At 42.8% G+C, this 16,417-nt stretch overlaps 1 protein-coding gene across 2 annotated transcripts in view; it reads right to left on the reverse strand.

Annotated features, from left to right (window-relative positions):
• Positions 1-16,417, reverse strand: part of Mcc (MCC regulator of WNT signaling pathway) — a 366,985-nt gene that overhangs the window by 274,521 nt on the left and 76,047 nt on the right. For both annotated transcript variants that reach the window (XM_059246236.1, XM_059246233.1), the window contains one exon: positions 10,347-10,558. In XM_059246236.1, the coding sequence (XP_059102219.1) occupies positions 10,347-10,558 (212 nt within the window). The remainder of the gene's footprint in view (positions 1-10,346; positions 10,559-16,417) is intronic.

The following is a 16,417-nucleotide window of genomic DNA, read 5'->3' on the forward strand; positions in this document are numbered from 1 at the left end:
TGAGTTTTCCTGCCTGGCCCACAGTCAGGACAAATCTCTGACACCCGCCAGTCCCACAGCCATTCAGACCCAACCAAGTAAACACAGAGACTTATATTGGTTACAAACTGTATGGCCGTGGCAGGCTTCTTGCTAACTGTTCTTACAGCTTAAATTAATCCATTTCTATTAATCTATACCTTGCCACATGGCTCGTGGCTTACCGGCATCTTCGCATGCGGCTTGTCATGGTGGCGGCTGGCAGTGTCTCCCTCTCCAGCTTCCTGTTCTCTCAATTCTCCTCTCTGTTAGTCCCGCCTATACTTCCTGCCTGGCCACTGGGCAATCAGTGATTTATTTATTGACCAATCAGCAACACACTTGACATACAGACCATCCCACAGCAAACTCCCAAGATATCTAAGAGCCGATGCTCCCCAGAAGCAGGAAATGGCCACACCGGTGGGTGCTATGAGAGTGGGGTGGCTACCCTTTAGGCATTTGTTGCCAGTCAAGGACAGCCATGTTCTCTTTACAGCCTGACTCAGGGACCAGAAAGAAAGAAGGGGGTTTCCCTGCCGCCCGGTCACCTACTCACTCCTTCATTTGTCATGAAGAAGAAACAAGTTGAGTCATGGCAAAGGGGATAAGGCCAAAGCAAGTCCAATTGGCTAACCAGGAGCAGAGAACCTGTCCAGGAAAACCAGTCACCGCAGCCACTGGGGCCTGGACTGTAGATTTCTGCAAATAACACAACAGCAATCCTTCAAGAATATCTTCATGTTCATAAATGCACCCGAAAAGGCCTTTGTAAATCCCCTCGGAAAAAGAAACAACAACAAAAAAAGTAAAAAGGGAAAAAGAAAGCTTTTTACGAAATTTGATGTTCTTTCCCTAAAGTATTACAATGTCCACAGGATGTTAGAGCATAAAATGTCAAATTTATGCTTGCAACGTAATTTTTTTTTTAAACCTAAGAGCAGTTTTACTGGCGTTTGGGAGAAAAACAACAGGACAGGAAGCTGTAAATAAATCGAAGGCACTGCCAGGAAGAGGGAGCTGGGTAAGAGGAAGAGAGAAAGCCTGTCTCTTTGAACGAGACACGAAGGACCAGGCCAGGGTCAGCACTGGAGGTCTCGGGCTGGGGAGGGTAAGAGAGTAAGAATTTGAGTGGGGAGTTTTTGCCAGTGTATGAAAAGATCGAGATGTTAAGAGGGGATACACAGAGCATTTTAGAGATTAAGTGTACTCGTGAAGGTTTTACTAACTCAATCAGTATAAAGAATTGAATGTACCATAGTAAATCACCTCTGTACATTCTCAAATGGTCATATAAGAATCCAAATAAATAACCTTTCATTTCTCATGCGGGTTCTTTTGAAAGGTGGCAATGGCTATTATACTTGAACTTAATAAAAAAGTTAAAAATGATAGATTGCAGAGTTGGTTACAAAATGGTTACTAGATTATTAGGCCTTAAAATTCCTGCAGGCCAAACTCTTGGACATCTCGATCAAATCCAAGTCATTAATATTGTATCAAAATAATACAAATAAACATGCAAACTCACAGTCTGTATCCTCGTAAACAGTGAACGCTAAGCCAACCAAGCTATCATGAGATGACTCTTCAGAGCTCTAATGTGACTTAGGAAGGGCACCCACTGCTCACCGTTATTTTTATTTTATTTCATATATTTTTTAGCTCTTGATTTTAAAACATCTAGATGCAGGTTCAAATAAAAGATAAAATAGTAAAGATAATGGTACACACAGACACACAGACACACAGACACACACACACCCCTCAGTATCTCACAACTGAAGTGGAGAAAAGGGAAAACAAATCAGAAAGCACACAGAGTTCATCAAATGGTTGAAGCAAAACTAAGAGCCTCATCTCAAGAGCAGGAATGGTATCTCTCATGCTTACATATGCAGATTGGAAGTGTTCTCCAAAGTGACAGAAGTCTGAATGGCATACTAAGAGAAGCTCAGCTAACAATCAACTTATCAATACCTAGGAACATGTGACAGATTATTACAGCACAGGTCTCATTTGTTTATTTTTAAATATAAGATTTTTACTACTTGAGATTTTAATATGTGCCTACAATGCATTTTGACCATACCCCCACCCTGATCTACTCCCCACGTTCCTACTCCCTCTCAACTTTGCATCCTCTTTATTTTTTAATAACCCTCCAAATCCAATTTGTTTTGCCCATATGCTCCTAGACCTTGGGCCATCCACTAGAGCATGGTTGATCTACCAGGAACCATAGCTCTAAAGAAAACTGACATAGACACAGTTCTAATTCAATGTCCCATTACCAGGTATATTATCAGTGTAAAAGAGAAGGCTCCATAGAGTTTCTGACTGTTGGAATCATAGAACAACAAAACTCACCAAATCTCTTGTCTGTTTAATACAGTGCTAGAGCCCCAACTCAGGGCCTTATGTATGCTATGAAAGTGCTTTGTTAACTTTCCTTTATTTATTTTATTTTTTAATAATTAATGTATTTTTATTTTGTGTGAATGGATGTTTTGCCTGCATGTATGTTTGTGTGAAGGTGTCAGGTCCCCTGGAACTGGAGTTAAAGACAGTTTTGAGCCACCCTATAGGTACTGGGAATTGAACCTAGGTCCTCTGGATGAGCCAGTCAGTGCTCTTAACTGCTGAGCCATCTCTCCAGACCCTATTTATTTTATTTTTAAGTGTGTGTGTGTGTGTGTGTGTGTGTGTGTGTGTGTGTGTGTGTGTCCTCTGAAGCAGGAAAAGACTTTGAGATCCCCTTGAGCTAGAATTATAGGCAAATGTGAGCTGTTCAATAATAGTGTTGGCAACTGAACTTGGGTCCTCTGCAAATGCAGTATGCTCTCTTAACAGCTGAGCTCTCTCTTCAGCCACTGTTGGCTTTTAAATTTATATAATTTCACTTGCACAACTCATGAATACCTTGCTTTCTTCTTTAAAAACATGTAAATGCCTTTTGGTTAAAAAAAAAAGTACAAAATTAAGTGTTAAAATAGGAAACTTGTGTTGATGAGATGTCTGTAAAAGTGCTTTCTGGCAAGCCTGAGGACCAAGGTTCAATCCCTGGGACTCACATGGTGGAAGGAGAGAATTAACTCAAAAGTTATCCAAGGCTATGTGTGCCTTGGCATGTGCGTGTTCACACATGCATGCATACCAAGCTACAAAATAAACAAATATCAGAAAACGTTAAAAGGAAGTAGACAAAACTGAAGCCTCATTGTGCAAGGCAGAGGATACAGGCTTGAACAGCCCAGTAAGACTTAGCTTTCTTAATCTGCGAAGAAAAGAGGCCAGCTGTGCTTTCCTGAGCTGTGAGCCGTCATTTGAAATGGTGGGAAACACAAAGTGTTAGACTTCTTCATAGATAGCTGCTGTGTCAGATAAATGACAGCTCAAAGCCAAATGTCTTTGTCATTATGGAAGCAAAACCTACAAAAAGAAAAATCCATCTCAATCACCTAGACAGAAGAAAGTCTTTGAAATTTCTAGGTTGTTCCTTGGTCATTTTCTCAGAATAAAACAAATCTCTATTTTTTTATTCTTTATTTCATTTTGTATTGCCCAACTCCCTAAAAATCTGAAGGGTTGGTTGCAAGCTGTGCTGAAGAATTTCTTGTTTGCTGCTGAACAGTGTCCAGAAGAGGGTGCTGTGGCCACAATGCTGGGATATATCTCTAGAGCAAAAGTTTCTAGATGTTAAACCTAAATTTGGCAACTCCTTAGTGACCAGACCATCTTAAAATAACAGAAGGAGAAGTGAAAATTCCCCTGTGTTAAAAACAATTCAAGGACATAAAAAAATTTGTGAAGACCATTTAAGTGAGGAAAGACAAGGAGAAAAAAATCATGGCTGTTTCTTCCCATCAAATTGTTTCATTTAAATACTTTATACAGTGTGCATGGTTTCTTTTAAAGTGCAATTTTAGCTCACATCAATTAGTTGTTTTATTAATGAAAATGCCAAAGCTAAGGCCATTTCAAATGATTTTATGGCTGAAAGAATGTACCTAGAATTTATATTTGTTCAAGAATTTATCAGTGGTGTATCTATAAATAAAAGTATCTATATTTTATGCATCAAAGTGATCAAGCATGCCATTATTTAGAAGCTCTAACATTACTCTCTGCACTAGTAATACAGATCTTTGGAGAAATTTTTCAGAGAACAGGCATTTTTCTTCTTCCATTCTCTCTTTACCAAACTCTCGCTGTTTCATGTGGCTTTGCTTTACAAAGAGAGCTTGGGTTTTGCTGACAGTTTCATCATTGTTCATGGTGACTCGGAACCAAGTCAGTTCAACTAAGCTGAAACAAGCTTCCTGGAGCTTTCTTTCCTGTATGGTTCTGCAAGATCAGACATGAGGGATATCATATGTGAAATCTGCAAGTTAGGTGTGAAGAAGTCATCCTTGAAACCTTCTGAAAGCTGGTGTGGGACACTGTCTTAGTCTGTTTTGTACTGTTACCACAGAATATCCAAGGCTTGGTAACTTATAATGAACAGACACTTGAGAACTCACAGCTTTCAAGGCTGGGAAATCCAAAACCAAAGTGCCAGCATTTGACAATGGATGTTTTGTTTGCAAGGGGTGGGCATACTCTTGTTTTATCATCATCATCACCATCATCATCATCATCATCATCATCACCACCATCACCATCACCATCACCACCACCACCACCACCATCATCATCGTCACCATCACCACTATTATTTTGCCTTTTTTGCTCTTGTTGAAACAGGCTCTCACTGTGTAGCCTAGGCTGGTCTGGAGCTTGCTATATAGACCTGGCTGGCCTGGAAATCATAGAGATCCACCTGCCCCTGCTTCCTGCGTGCTGAGATTAAAGGTGTATACCTCCATGCTTGACATTCTTTCCTTTTCTTTATAATGGCATCAACTCTACTCCCAATGGAGCCTAGTTAACCTCTTAAAGCTCCTCACTCTTAATACAGTTATCATGGTGATTAAATTCAGCATGAGTTTTGGAGAAAACATTCACACTAAAGCAGGTGCCAAGCACAGTGGCAATTTATATGGACTGTTGCTAGTCTGCCACTTAACAATCTGGTGTATCAGGCTTACACTACAGAGCTACCAGATTTCCTCCTTTAGCTTCTCTGGGTCCTTGGCCAGCTTCATGAGCTCCTGGATAAAGATTTCCAGCTTCTCCTGCAGGTCACCAACAGCACCCAGGTTGGTCGTAGCAAGAGAGTGAAGGAGGTTGCAGACTGGCCTTGCCCTCCTGTGCTGATCTGAAAGACCCAGAATAGCTTAAAGCTGAACACTATGTTGCAGAGTCAATAGACTGCACCACCAGCTCTGACATTTGTGTGAAGAAGTATATCCCTTATGACTAATCGCTTGTGCCCTAAACCACATGTGCCATCCTGTCTCTTCATACAAGTGTCTGTTTACAGCATCATCTTGTCGTTCTGTACTTGGCCCCTGCTTTGGTTTGAATATCTCCTTTAAAATTCATGCTGAAACTTAATTGCCATTGCAACAATATTGAGAGGTTGGTGGTGATGGGGGTGGCAGGGGCTTAGAAAGTAAAATACTTGTGTAGGAAGCTTCCAGAAGCTTCCCAATGAGTTGCAGGGGAGACCTATGTCAGTTATGGGTTTCTTTCTCTTGCTTCCAATCTTCTCTTCTTTCTCCTGTATTGTATGGAGGGACTCTGTAAGCACTGCTTCTATCAATAGACAACGCTTGAAGGAAGGCAGAAATCTCCAATATGGCTTTGCTCTCACCTGCAGAGACAAACAGTGCAGGACATCCAGCTTGCTCACTCTTGGGAAGATTTAGTGTTTTGCCATTTCAGAAGGCTAGAGAATGCCACTAGCATTCTGGAGTCACCTTCTTATTGACGTTCAGCAAGTCTTGCAGATGCTCCTGCGGATGGTATCCAGCCAGTTGGACCAGCACTCTATAGGGCTGGTGTCTATTTGTCATCCCTGGCATGAAGAACCACCACGAACTTCTCTATTGCCCACAGGGTACCATCACCCCTTCAGAGGTAGAATCAGCCCTGGGCAATGCTAAAGTCTTCTTCCAAATGTGTTTCTTGGCTGGGCACTCTGTCTCTGTCTGAGATGTGGGGCTGCTCTTTCCTGTGTTATTTGTGAACTTACTATAGTTTTCTTTACCCTTTAGTGGCAATGCCGTGCTACTCACTAATATTGCTTCTATTAACTTTCCCCTGTGTGAATTGCTGTGTGCTTCCCATCTCCTAGCTGGATACTGACCACTGTCTTTTGCTTCTAGCTGTTTTGTTTTTAAACAGAACCTAATTTTATTAGCTCAGGATTTTGTTTCAGAAGCAACATAAATTACTTTTATTATGATTTTATAAACAAAGGGGTTGCCTGAGTGTGGCATTTCAAGAGGCTATTTGCTTTCTTTGGCCATACATGAGGTCTGTTTCTCAAGCTGGGATCATGGATCCCTGCGAGCAGATTCAGAAGCAATGGTGGCTGTGTAACGAGCCATCCTAAACACAGTGGTTGGCACAATGACTGCTCTGTCTCATGGGACAAGAAGACTCCAAAGGTACATCAGAAATGGTGTGGACATAGGAAGGGGTGGAGAATCAGGAGCCCCAACCCCTAACCCAGGGCTTAAGCACATAATTAAGTTCAAGCCATAGTTGAAAATTTCTGTTTTCCATACTGTAAGACAATATGGACATCATAAGATGTCAGTGCCTGTATTTATATTTATGGTCAGTCATGTTGTCACAAAGGATGGCCTTAAGTGAGCATGTTCAGTTTTATTTATTTATTTATTTGGTCACATGTGTAGTTGCTAATCATTTGTGGAGTCGAATCCTTTTTAGCTTATTCATCGCATTCCAGTGACTAGATGCCATCACTTATCACTGCTCCTTTTCAAAGGCTTTCAGAGCCATAGGCACACAGAAAAGTCTCCAAGCTGAAGTGCACTAACTACTGCTATCTGAGCTGGGTGCCTGGTGTTGTGTAACAATTTCCTGAGACAAAACCATCCACCTTGAAGGGAAGCTCATCAAAACAAAATTTTCTAAAGGAGATGAAAGATTCTATCCATCCGGGCAGCTGGTTCATTTCAGGAAATAAGCAATGCAAAAGCTTCAGGAAGTCCCTGAAACTGACCAGATTCTCTAGGCTCCTCTCTCCCCAAGCATGTATAAGCTGTAAGGACTGCTGAAAGATACTCTCAGAGCTGCCTGGGGGATGCAGAAATCATCAGAGTGACCCAGAAGAGACTCAGGCCACCTGGGCTGCCTGAAAGAGACAGTCTCCAATCTGTGAATTGTATTTAGGCTGGACAATGTTCTCTAGGTTTCCAGCTTTTGTGAGCTGCCACCCCACACTGGGGTGGGATCTTGGTGATGCAACTGTCTTTGAATCACTTATGCTCTTATGAGTAACTATTCACTTATATTCTTGTAAGTAACCCAAATTAAACCCAATGGTTGGCCTTTGGTGGTATCCAATCTTCGATCTGTTGTCAACATGAACTATTGGTTCACGTGTCTCTAGGAATGTAAGAATGGCATCACATGAACCTTGTTTTGTTTTGTTTTAAATCAAGCCAGAATCTGCTGAGGCCATCTCAAGCATCATCCACCCAGTGCTGGGACAACCAACAGGAAGGGAATATGTATGGGGACATATGAGAACTCTATGCCTTGATTCCTTTGATCACTCAACTCAGAGGATCCAGCCAGATGAAACCTGAGGATTGCACTTGCTTCTGCCAAAGAGATAGAACAACAGGACTCCACTCAGAAGGTTCCTGGAAAGCAAGGACCACAGATTCACTTAGAGGTAGGAACCTGTCAGGACCTTTCCACATCTGGGTGTAGTGGGTAGCCATTCCAGCTTTGATTTGGAAGTTCCAACCCCCACTGAGGCTTCAGTAACTGTCATGCCTACAAGGGGGGGCCAAGAGAAAGGACCTTGAAGACCTGAGATCCAGATGGGCTGGCTTTCTTGGTTTTTGGACCCAGGACGCTGAAGGTAGATCGAGCAGAGTTCTCCAGAGAACACCGCCAGACTACACTACATCTTTCCCAGACCCTGCAACCTCTCCCTTCACTTGTAAGTTACCCCACAAAATAAACCTCCCTTTTAACTACATGGAGTGGCCTTAATAATTTCACCAGTATCTGGGAATATCTGGGAGCCGTGAACCTTGACCTCTCCAGAGTGGATGCCACCAAATATTGATCAATACGTAATGCTGATTTTTACTCTCATCTATATCGCTACGGCATTGACTATCTTAAAAACAGCATCATAAGCTGGTGATCATAGTTCAACCACCAGAGTGCTTGCTTAACCTGCATGGGGTGCTGGATTCAGTTTTGAGTAAGGCATAAACCAGGCATGGTGGTACATGCCAACAATCTTAGAATTCAGGTGGTGGAGGCAGGGTGATCAAAGTACAGGGTAATCCTTGAGCTACAAAGATCATTGGTGAGCTGCAAACCTCAGTTGATGTAGCAATTGTAGTAGGGAAGGCCTGGTCTGCTGGAGAGGGTTTGTAACAGGCATGGCTAAATCCAGACCATGCCAGACATATTTACTGGTAGTTTCCTGGTCTACTGAACACATAGGAAGCAGGTACAATAGTTATGGCTCTACTCAAACTGTACAAGGTTGTCCTTGAAGGGCAGTCAAGCAAGGAATAGTATAATAACCACAGATGATGTGATAGGCCTTAGGAGATGTAATCATACCCAGGAAGGGATTGCATGTATAGGTGCTCTTAATATTTTACAATTTAAAAACATTTAAAATTATATAACAGTTTTAGACTTACGGAAAAGTTACAAAGATGGGATAGAGAGAATTCTATGACCAATTTCTCTCATTTATTAACATGTTGTAATATGATCCTCATCACAGTTCATAAAGCAACAGTGTTTATCAACTACAGCCCATATTTCCCCAGATCTCCTTAGATTTTTTCTTACCCAGCATCCCACCAAAGGAATGGTGCTACATTTAGGTTTTACCTTTTTAGGATGGTTGTAGGCAGACGATGTCTCTTCCCAGACTTTCCTTGGTTTTAATAACCTTAGCAATTTTGATAACTACTGGTCAGGAATTTTATAGAATGTCATTGGGATTTGTGTGTTTTTTTAAGCGTTTTAATTATTGCTAGAGATTTATGATTGTTAGATTTTTCAAACATCTCCCTCCAAAACATATGAATAGAAAATATGTCATAACATGTGTTTATAAACCTGTAGTCTTTATCGATCAAACTGTGAATCATACGTCATGGTTGTAGACATGCCATTCTCCCACTCAGACTTGAATTTCCAGAATCCAGGTAGGGGGAGTGAAAAAGGAGGGGAAGGGAAGGTGGAAGGGAGGGAGGGAGGGAGGAACTCCCACAGAGCTCAGATAACAATCTCAGTTTGAAAACTGCAAGTCACTGAAAATGAGCCAGCCATCAGCCACACACCCTCATGCCCCAACTCTGACTAAAGGAAGCCAACAGTTCTTTACCCCAGACAGTCACTATCATGGTTCATGTGAACAGAAAGGGAGAGCTTAAGGGACTGGGAATGTAGGCCAGGGGTAGCACTTGCCCTTGTGTGAGGCTGTGATTCAATCCTGGGCACGAAATAACAAAAAAATTAAGTTAAACTAAACATAGCATAAATTAACGCTAAGTTTTTCCATGGTTTCCAATGGAAATAATCTTTTTTTTTTTTTTTTTTTTTTTTTGGTTTTCAAGACAGGGTTTCCTCTGTGTAGCTTTGCGCCTTTCCTGGAACTCACTTGGTAGCCCAGGCTGGCCTCGAACTCACAGAGATCCGCCTGGCTCTGCCTCCCGAGTGCTGGGATTAAAGGCGTGCGCCACCACCGCCCAGCTTGGAAATAATCTTAAAATTATAAACCAGAACAATAATCATACTTTCAATGAAACCTTTTTCTCTTTGCTTTTCAAAGGAGTGAAGTTCAAATCTAGGAACAGAAGGAAGTGTATTCTATTGCTTTGCAATGTCTGGTACCACAGGAGCGCTCTTGTTATAGAAGAGCTATCATGGACTTTAGCAAATCAGACTGTACAGGTTATAGAGTTAATCAAAACACCTCTTAGAATCCTGCTCTACTGTTAGCAGTGAGAATGAAGTTCCTAAGCCCTTAACTGCTAGAGACTTTGGAGTGCTCAACAGTACTAGCAGAAAGGAAATGGTAAAACATTTAGTGCAACAAGAAAAGGCAATACTCAATATTCCCCCTTGGAGCTCAAAATTAAAATATTGGTATTGGAATACAGACAGGCCAGAAGATGTGTTCTGTGAACAAGAGAGGTACTCACGGTGCTGGCCAGCTCCAGATAGCTTCCGCCTGTGGAGGTGCCAAAATGCAGGGACTGTGTGAGAAGCTTGTGGCGGACAGCCTGCTGAGGCAAAGAGCTTCCGCCACACTCCAGTAGCTTCTGGAAGGGCAGCTGGCTCTGCAAGTCGGGGCTCTGGAGGTCCCTGGCACCGGAATCATACTCCCAGCTCTCCCTGGCTGCTGACAAAGCACCTAGTCCGAGAGATGCAGGGAAAATAAAAAGACATTTCTTTCATTAGCCTGTGGGTGGTCAGTAAGCAACGGTTGGAAACCTCTGAGTCTTCCTAGTGCCAGGGTCTCAAAACACATGAGGCTCCCAGGCTGCCTGCTAAGCACTTCTCCTTTCAAACTGACATGCAGGAAGTCTGAAGATAAAAGCAATTTCAAGTAAAGAATTTGGAAATAACTGTCTAATGAATATGCACACCCTCCCTGACAGGAAAGCTTAGGGGGAGAGGGAGAGAGAGAGAGAGAGAGAGAGAGAGAGAGAGAGAGAGAGAGAGAGAGGAGAGCCAAGTACAAAAAGAAATCCAGATCGAAGCCACATCTGTTGGTGATTTGCACTTGGTTATTATGTTGACCTTAGTGCTGGCTGGTGATCCCGAGGAAGAAGGAAGCCAGAGAGAAGATAGGAGGTCTAGACTTAACCATGACGTCCTCATGCTCCCATCATCTCACCTGAAGGGAGCTGGGCTGTGTTCATGTGAGATACAGCCACGCAGCTGAGTTCAGGGCAATAGACTGTGAACAAACTGACAAGCCTCACTTCCCGGTCTTCTCCTAAGCCCCTCGGTGTGTGATTCCCCATGCCCTTTGCCTTCTGGTAGGGTTCAGGTGGGATCAGCACTTGGGAAGCCACGTAGTTCAGATGGTAGAGCCATAAGATGAAAGATACCTAGATCCCTGATTCATCTCTTATGGGGAATGGTCTGCTCACCCTAAATGCCCTGTGTTTTTACTTTATATAAATAAGAATGTAGCTCCTATTGCAGTGGTTCTCAACCTTCCTAATGCTGTGACCCTCTAATGCAGTTCCTCATGTGAGGGGACCCCTAACCATAAAATTATTTTCATTGCTACTTCATAATAGTAATTTTGCTACTGTTATGAGTTGTAATGTAAATATCTGTGTTTTCTGATGGTCTTAGGTGACCCCTATGAAAAGGTCATTTGACTCCAAAGGGGTTGTGACCCACAGGTTAAAAACTGCTGTTCTATTGTGTTTGGTTTACCTTATCCTTTGGTGGATTGGTTAGAGCATGTTAGTATTACCCCATTACAACAGATTAGAATATAATGGTACTTGTTCAGTTGAAGCCTCCAGCTTACCCCTGCACAGTCCGGAAAGCCCTATTCCTCTCTCTCTCTCTCTCTCTCTCTCTCTCTCTCTCTCTCTCTCTCTTCAAACCCTGCCCACTCAAAGAGTCTCCAAAGAAAGGAAAGGTACCAAAAAGCTCAGTTCTGCATTCTTGGTGACTATTGCAACTTCCTCCACTAATGCCACCAGCTGCCCAAGTCCCTGCCTAAGCACTCAGCTTTTGACCATGCTTGGGCACAAACCCAGCTCGTGGTGGATATGTCATCACCCCTTGCCTACACTCTATAAAACTTTCCTGCTCTAGCCTGGGTGTGTGACTTCTCTGGCCTCGATCTCTGGAACCAGAGAACCCACCCAGGAGTTGCTTTGGTAAACATACCTGTTGCTATACTTTTTCATTTTGGCTTGATCTGACTTACTGAGTCAGTGGAGAAACTTATTATGGGGGGGGGGGCAGAAAATCTATTAGTACTAATGATTGTAATACTAGTGAAAAAGTGTAACAAAACGTTGACCTAGAGGAGGAGCTAAAGCTCAAGGCTTCCATTGTTGCTGTTGCTAGGAAAATTCGACTTGGAGAAAAACCTGCTTCTTTGTACTGTTCACTTCAGAACAGAAGTTTTTTTTTTTTTGGTACATGTGGTAAGTAGAACCTGAGTCACGTGCTTCTATCTTAGCTGGAAAGAAGGCTTGGGAAATTTATAGGGAGGTGGGACTTTGTTAGGCGAGACATTTTTAAACAGAGGAGGAGGAGTGTTTAAAAGGTTGAATGGCAGACATGTGACAGAGGTTGTGGCTTCCCAAGCCAGATGAAGGACAGTAGAGTGTTGTTGCCCATACCCCGGACATCTCTCAGAGAGTACAGCAGGAGTGGGGCCGCTATCTACCCAAGTCAGGCTTGGGTCTACTCAACTCCATAGCGACAAAGGCCATGTCATGATCAAGTCAGTTAAGCTTCTGTCTCCCCTGCTCCCCCCCCCCCCCCCCCACACAACTGGCTTCTCAGAATCATGTGACTGGAAGTCTGCTAATCTGACTGATATGCTTGGAACCCCCCACCCCCACCCCACTGCAGTACTTCCTCCCTTGACCTCTTCCCCCCCACCCCCCCACCCCCGACTTGAGCTACATAAGCTCCCCCCACCATTTCAATAAACGAGCTGTCCTCTGAAACAGTCTTCCGGGTCATTCATGCCTGCAGTATTCACAAGACCCTGTTCCCCAGCTCCTCTCCCCATCCTGGGACTGCCAGTGTGCAAGGCCATTTGGGGTCAGAGGACCCACAAGAAGTTGGCACAGGCACAGCACTAGGTACTGGGGATTCAGTAGGAAGCATGACAGAGTGTAGCTCCTGACTGTGGAGTATTGCAATCTTTAATGTATGACTTTCAACCATAATACAAAAAAAGGATTCAGGTTGATAAGCTTGTATTGTGAAATGAGAATATAAACAGACTGTTCTGAAATTTGAATATAATAATGTGTAGCAAACTACAAATTTGTGTACAGGGGGCTCTGACGTGAATAGACACTCTTCCCTTTGTGGATTATTGGTGAAGTTAATCAACGTGATTTTGAAAACTATCTTCGTATGATTTACCACTATTATGCTCTGCTTATCTTAAGTCAGCTTGACCCAAAAGTTTCATGCAGTACTTACTGTGAGACTAGATACACCGGCCACTCTGAATCAAAGCACACAATACTGTCACTGTGTTGGTTCAGAGCGTGAGCAAACTTGCCTTTCATTTAGGTGATGGTGGTCCTGGGATTAAACCTAGAGCCTCACAAGTACTTGGCAAGCAATCCAGCACCGAGCAACATCTCCAGCCCTCAATGTCTATTTTAATACGCAGCCTATCATTTATTATTTTTTAAAGATTTTATTTTGTTATTTATGTGTGTGTGTGTTTGCATGTTTACATGCCTGCAGGTACTGGCAGAGGCCAGGAGAAGCAGCAGATCCCCTGGGGCTGGAATTACTGGCAGTTGTGAGCCCTGGGATAGGAGTGCTGGGAACCAAATTCCAGTTCTCTGCAAGAGTAACAAATGGTCTTAACCACTGAGCTTGCTTTGCTTCAGTACAGACTTCCAAGTGTCTGTCCTTCTGTCCTTTCCTGTTCCTCTCAGTGGTTTGTTAGTTTCCTGATTACCTCAAGGTTTTTGCCCCAGCATTATGTAGCAGGAAGATTGAACAAGACTGAGTGAGATCAAAGGTGAAAAGTGGATCTTTTCATCGGGACTGAATCTCAGGAGGCCTTCACACATGCAAAGATATACATAGAGCTGGGCTTTCCTCTTACATCCACATTATCCCCAGCACTGCACACAAGCCTGTGATATATCAGACCTTTTATAAACATTCAATGAACAGATTGCTGAATTGTGCACGGTTGTAGTGCCCCAGGGTTTCATTCTTTAATAAGGAAAAGCAAATATGTATTACTTAAAAATATTAAAATAAATTATACACACATTCTTTTTTCTTTATGACATCTGTGAGAGACTCACTTTAAAATAAAATATAATAGTACTAGAATGAGCTGGTCAAAGGAAGCATTAACTATTTTTTGTCTTCATTTTTTTTGAGACAGGGTTTCTCTGTGTAGCCCTGGCTGTCCTGAAATCACTCTGTAGACCATGCTGGCCTTGAACTCAGAGATCTACCTGCCTCTGCCTCCTGAGTGCTGAGATTAAAGGCTTGTGTGACCACAGTCAGGCCAGGAAACATTAGTTATTTCATGCTGACAGGTCCTAGCCAAGTTGTTAGCAGGTCTGTCTAACTGCTTAGCCATGCTTCATATTCATCACCAGATCAAAAGGCCTTAATCATTGTTCCATAATCCCTTCTGCTGAAGTGATGTTGAATAACTCAGACTCCTGCTAAGGAGCAAGTCAGTCATAATGCATCCATACAACACAAAAAAAGAAAGTTCACTTAAAATATAGTAGACCACTCTCATTATGTTCTTTTCATCTGTCTTCACATTAGACTTTCTTGGAGAGGAACCACCATTTTCAAAACAAAACCTAGTCACAGAGTTGGGATGATTCCACTGAAAAACTTCGAAAGAATAGGTGTGGTAACCACCCCTCAGGCCTTTGCATGCATGGTGGTTCCTGATGATTTGAGACTCTTGCCAGTCTCCATTCAGCTCCTTTCTAACTTCTGCTGGTTCCTGTGTGTGTGGTGGTTAGAAAGAAAATGGCTCCCAAAGAGAGTGTCACTATTAGGAGGTGAGGCTTTGTTGGAGTAAGTGTGTCACTGTGAAGGCAGGCTTTGAGATCTCATATATGATCTCAGGGAGACAGACCACTTCCTGTTGCCTGTGAGTCAAGATGTAAGAACTCTCAGCTCCTTCTCCAGTACCATGTCTGCCTGCATGCTGCCTTGCTTCCCACCGTGACTACAATGGACTAAACCTCTGAATTGTAAGTGAGTCCAATTAAATGTTTTCCTTTATAAGAGTTGCCGTGGTCATGGTGTCTCTGCCCAGCAACTGAAACCCTAACTAAGACAGTGTGCATCAAGAAAGAAAAGACTGAAGACACTCTTCCCATCTCCTTATGGTCTTTCTCCCTTCCTCCCATCCTTTCTGCTTGCCTGACTCTAACAGATATAAGAAATGCTAAAACACTAATTCAACTCAAAACAAAAGTCTTCATTTTAAAGAGCTTGACTTCTGGTGAGAGGCTGGAATGGGTTTTAAGGCATGTCTGGGGCATTGGGAGGACTCCCTTCTTCCTGCACAGCAGCATTAAGGAAGGAGGTTTATTAGTTCACCCTTTCCCATCTCGTTGTCATTCATCCTATGGTGCCAAGTGAAGACAGAATCATTTATCCTCTCTAGAATTTGTATTTGTGTATTGACACAAAATGTTCTTTCCCCACAGCAGTCACATTGCCCCTCATGAGAAGAAATTTGGTAAATGTACCATTAGGTTACAATTCTCCAAGTTCTTAATATTTACCAGAACTGTAAGTTAAAGAAATATTAAGTGTGATTTTAGACTGGGTTACATCCAATTGAGTTGGTGGCCTAAGCAGTCCTATGGAAATATCCAAACAAATCAGGCTGTTGCCAAGACAATATGCTGTTCTCTCCAAATTGACAGTAAGGCCCCATTTCTACAGGCAACACCCACAGAACTCATTGAACATGGAGAGGTCAAGCTGGTGACTATATAGAACCTTCATTCCTATGCTCTAGTGTCTTTGGCACAGGAAGGTACTCTGCAGACTACCACAAGAGAATTGTAAACACCAACCCAGCTACAAACTTTCTGATCTACAATGCTGTCTGCCTGCAAAATATGCTAGGGCAATGGTGGCACAAAGCTTGTGGAAGTCACCACAAATGTCTGATTTGATTGAAGGCCCAATCTACAAGATGGAACCTATACTTGACACTACTTGGGTGACCAGGAACCAGAGACTAGATAGCCCAGGGAAAACCAAACAATATTGGTTCCCCCCCACCCCGCCATCCCCCCCAAAAAAAGTAGTGATAAAATGACTCCTAATGATATTCTGCTATACTCATAGATCAGTCATCATCAAAGAAACTTCCTCCAGCAGTAGATGGGAACAAATACAAAGACCCACGGCCAGACATTCCCTCTCTCTCTCTCTCTCTCTCTCTCTCTCTCTCTCTCTCTCTCTCTCTTTCACACACACACACACACACACACACACACACACACACACACACGGAAGACATCTTGGAACACAT

Source organism: Peromyscus eremicus, chromosome 19, assembly GCF_949786415.1.
Source record: "Peromyscus eremicus chromosome 19, PerEre_H2_v1, whole genome shotgun sequence".
Classification (NCBI taxonomy): Eukaryota; Metazoa; Chordata; class Mammalia; order Rodentia; family Cricetidae; genus Peromyscus; species Peromyscus eremicus.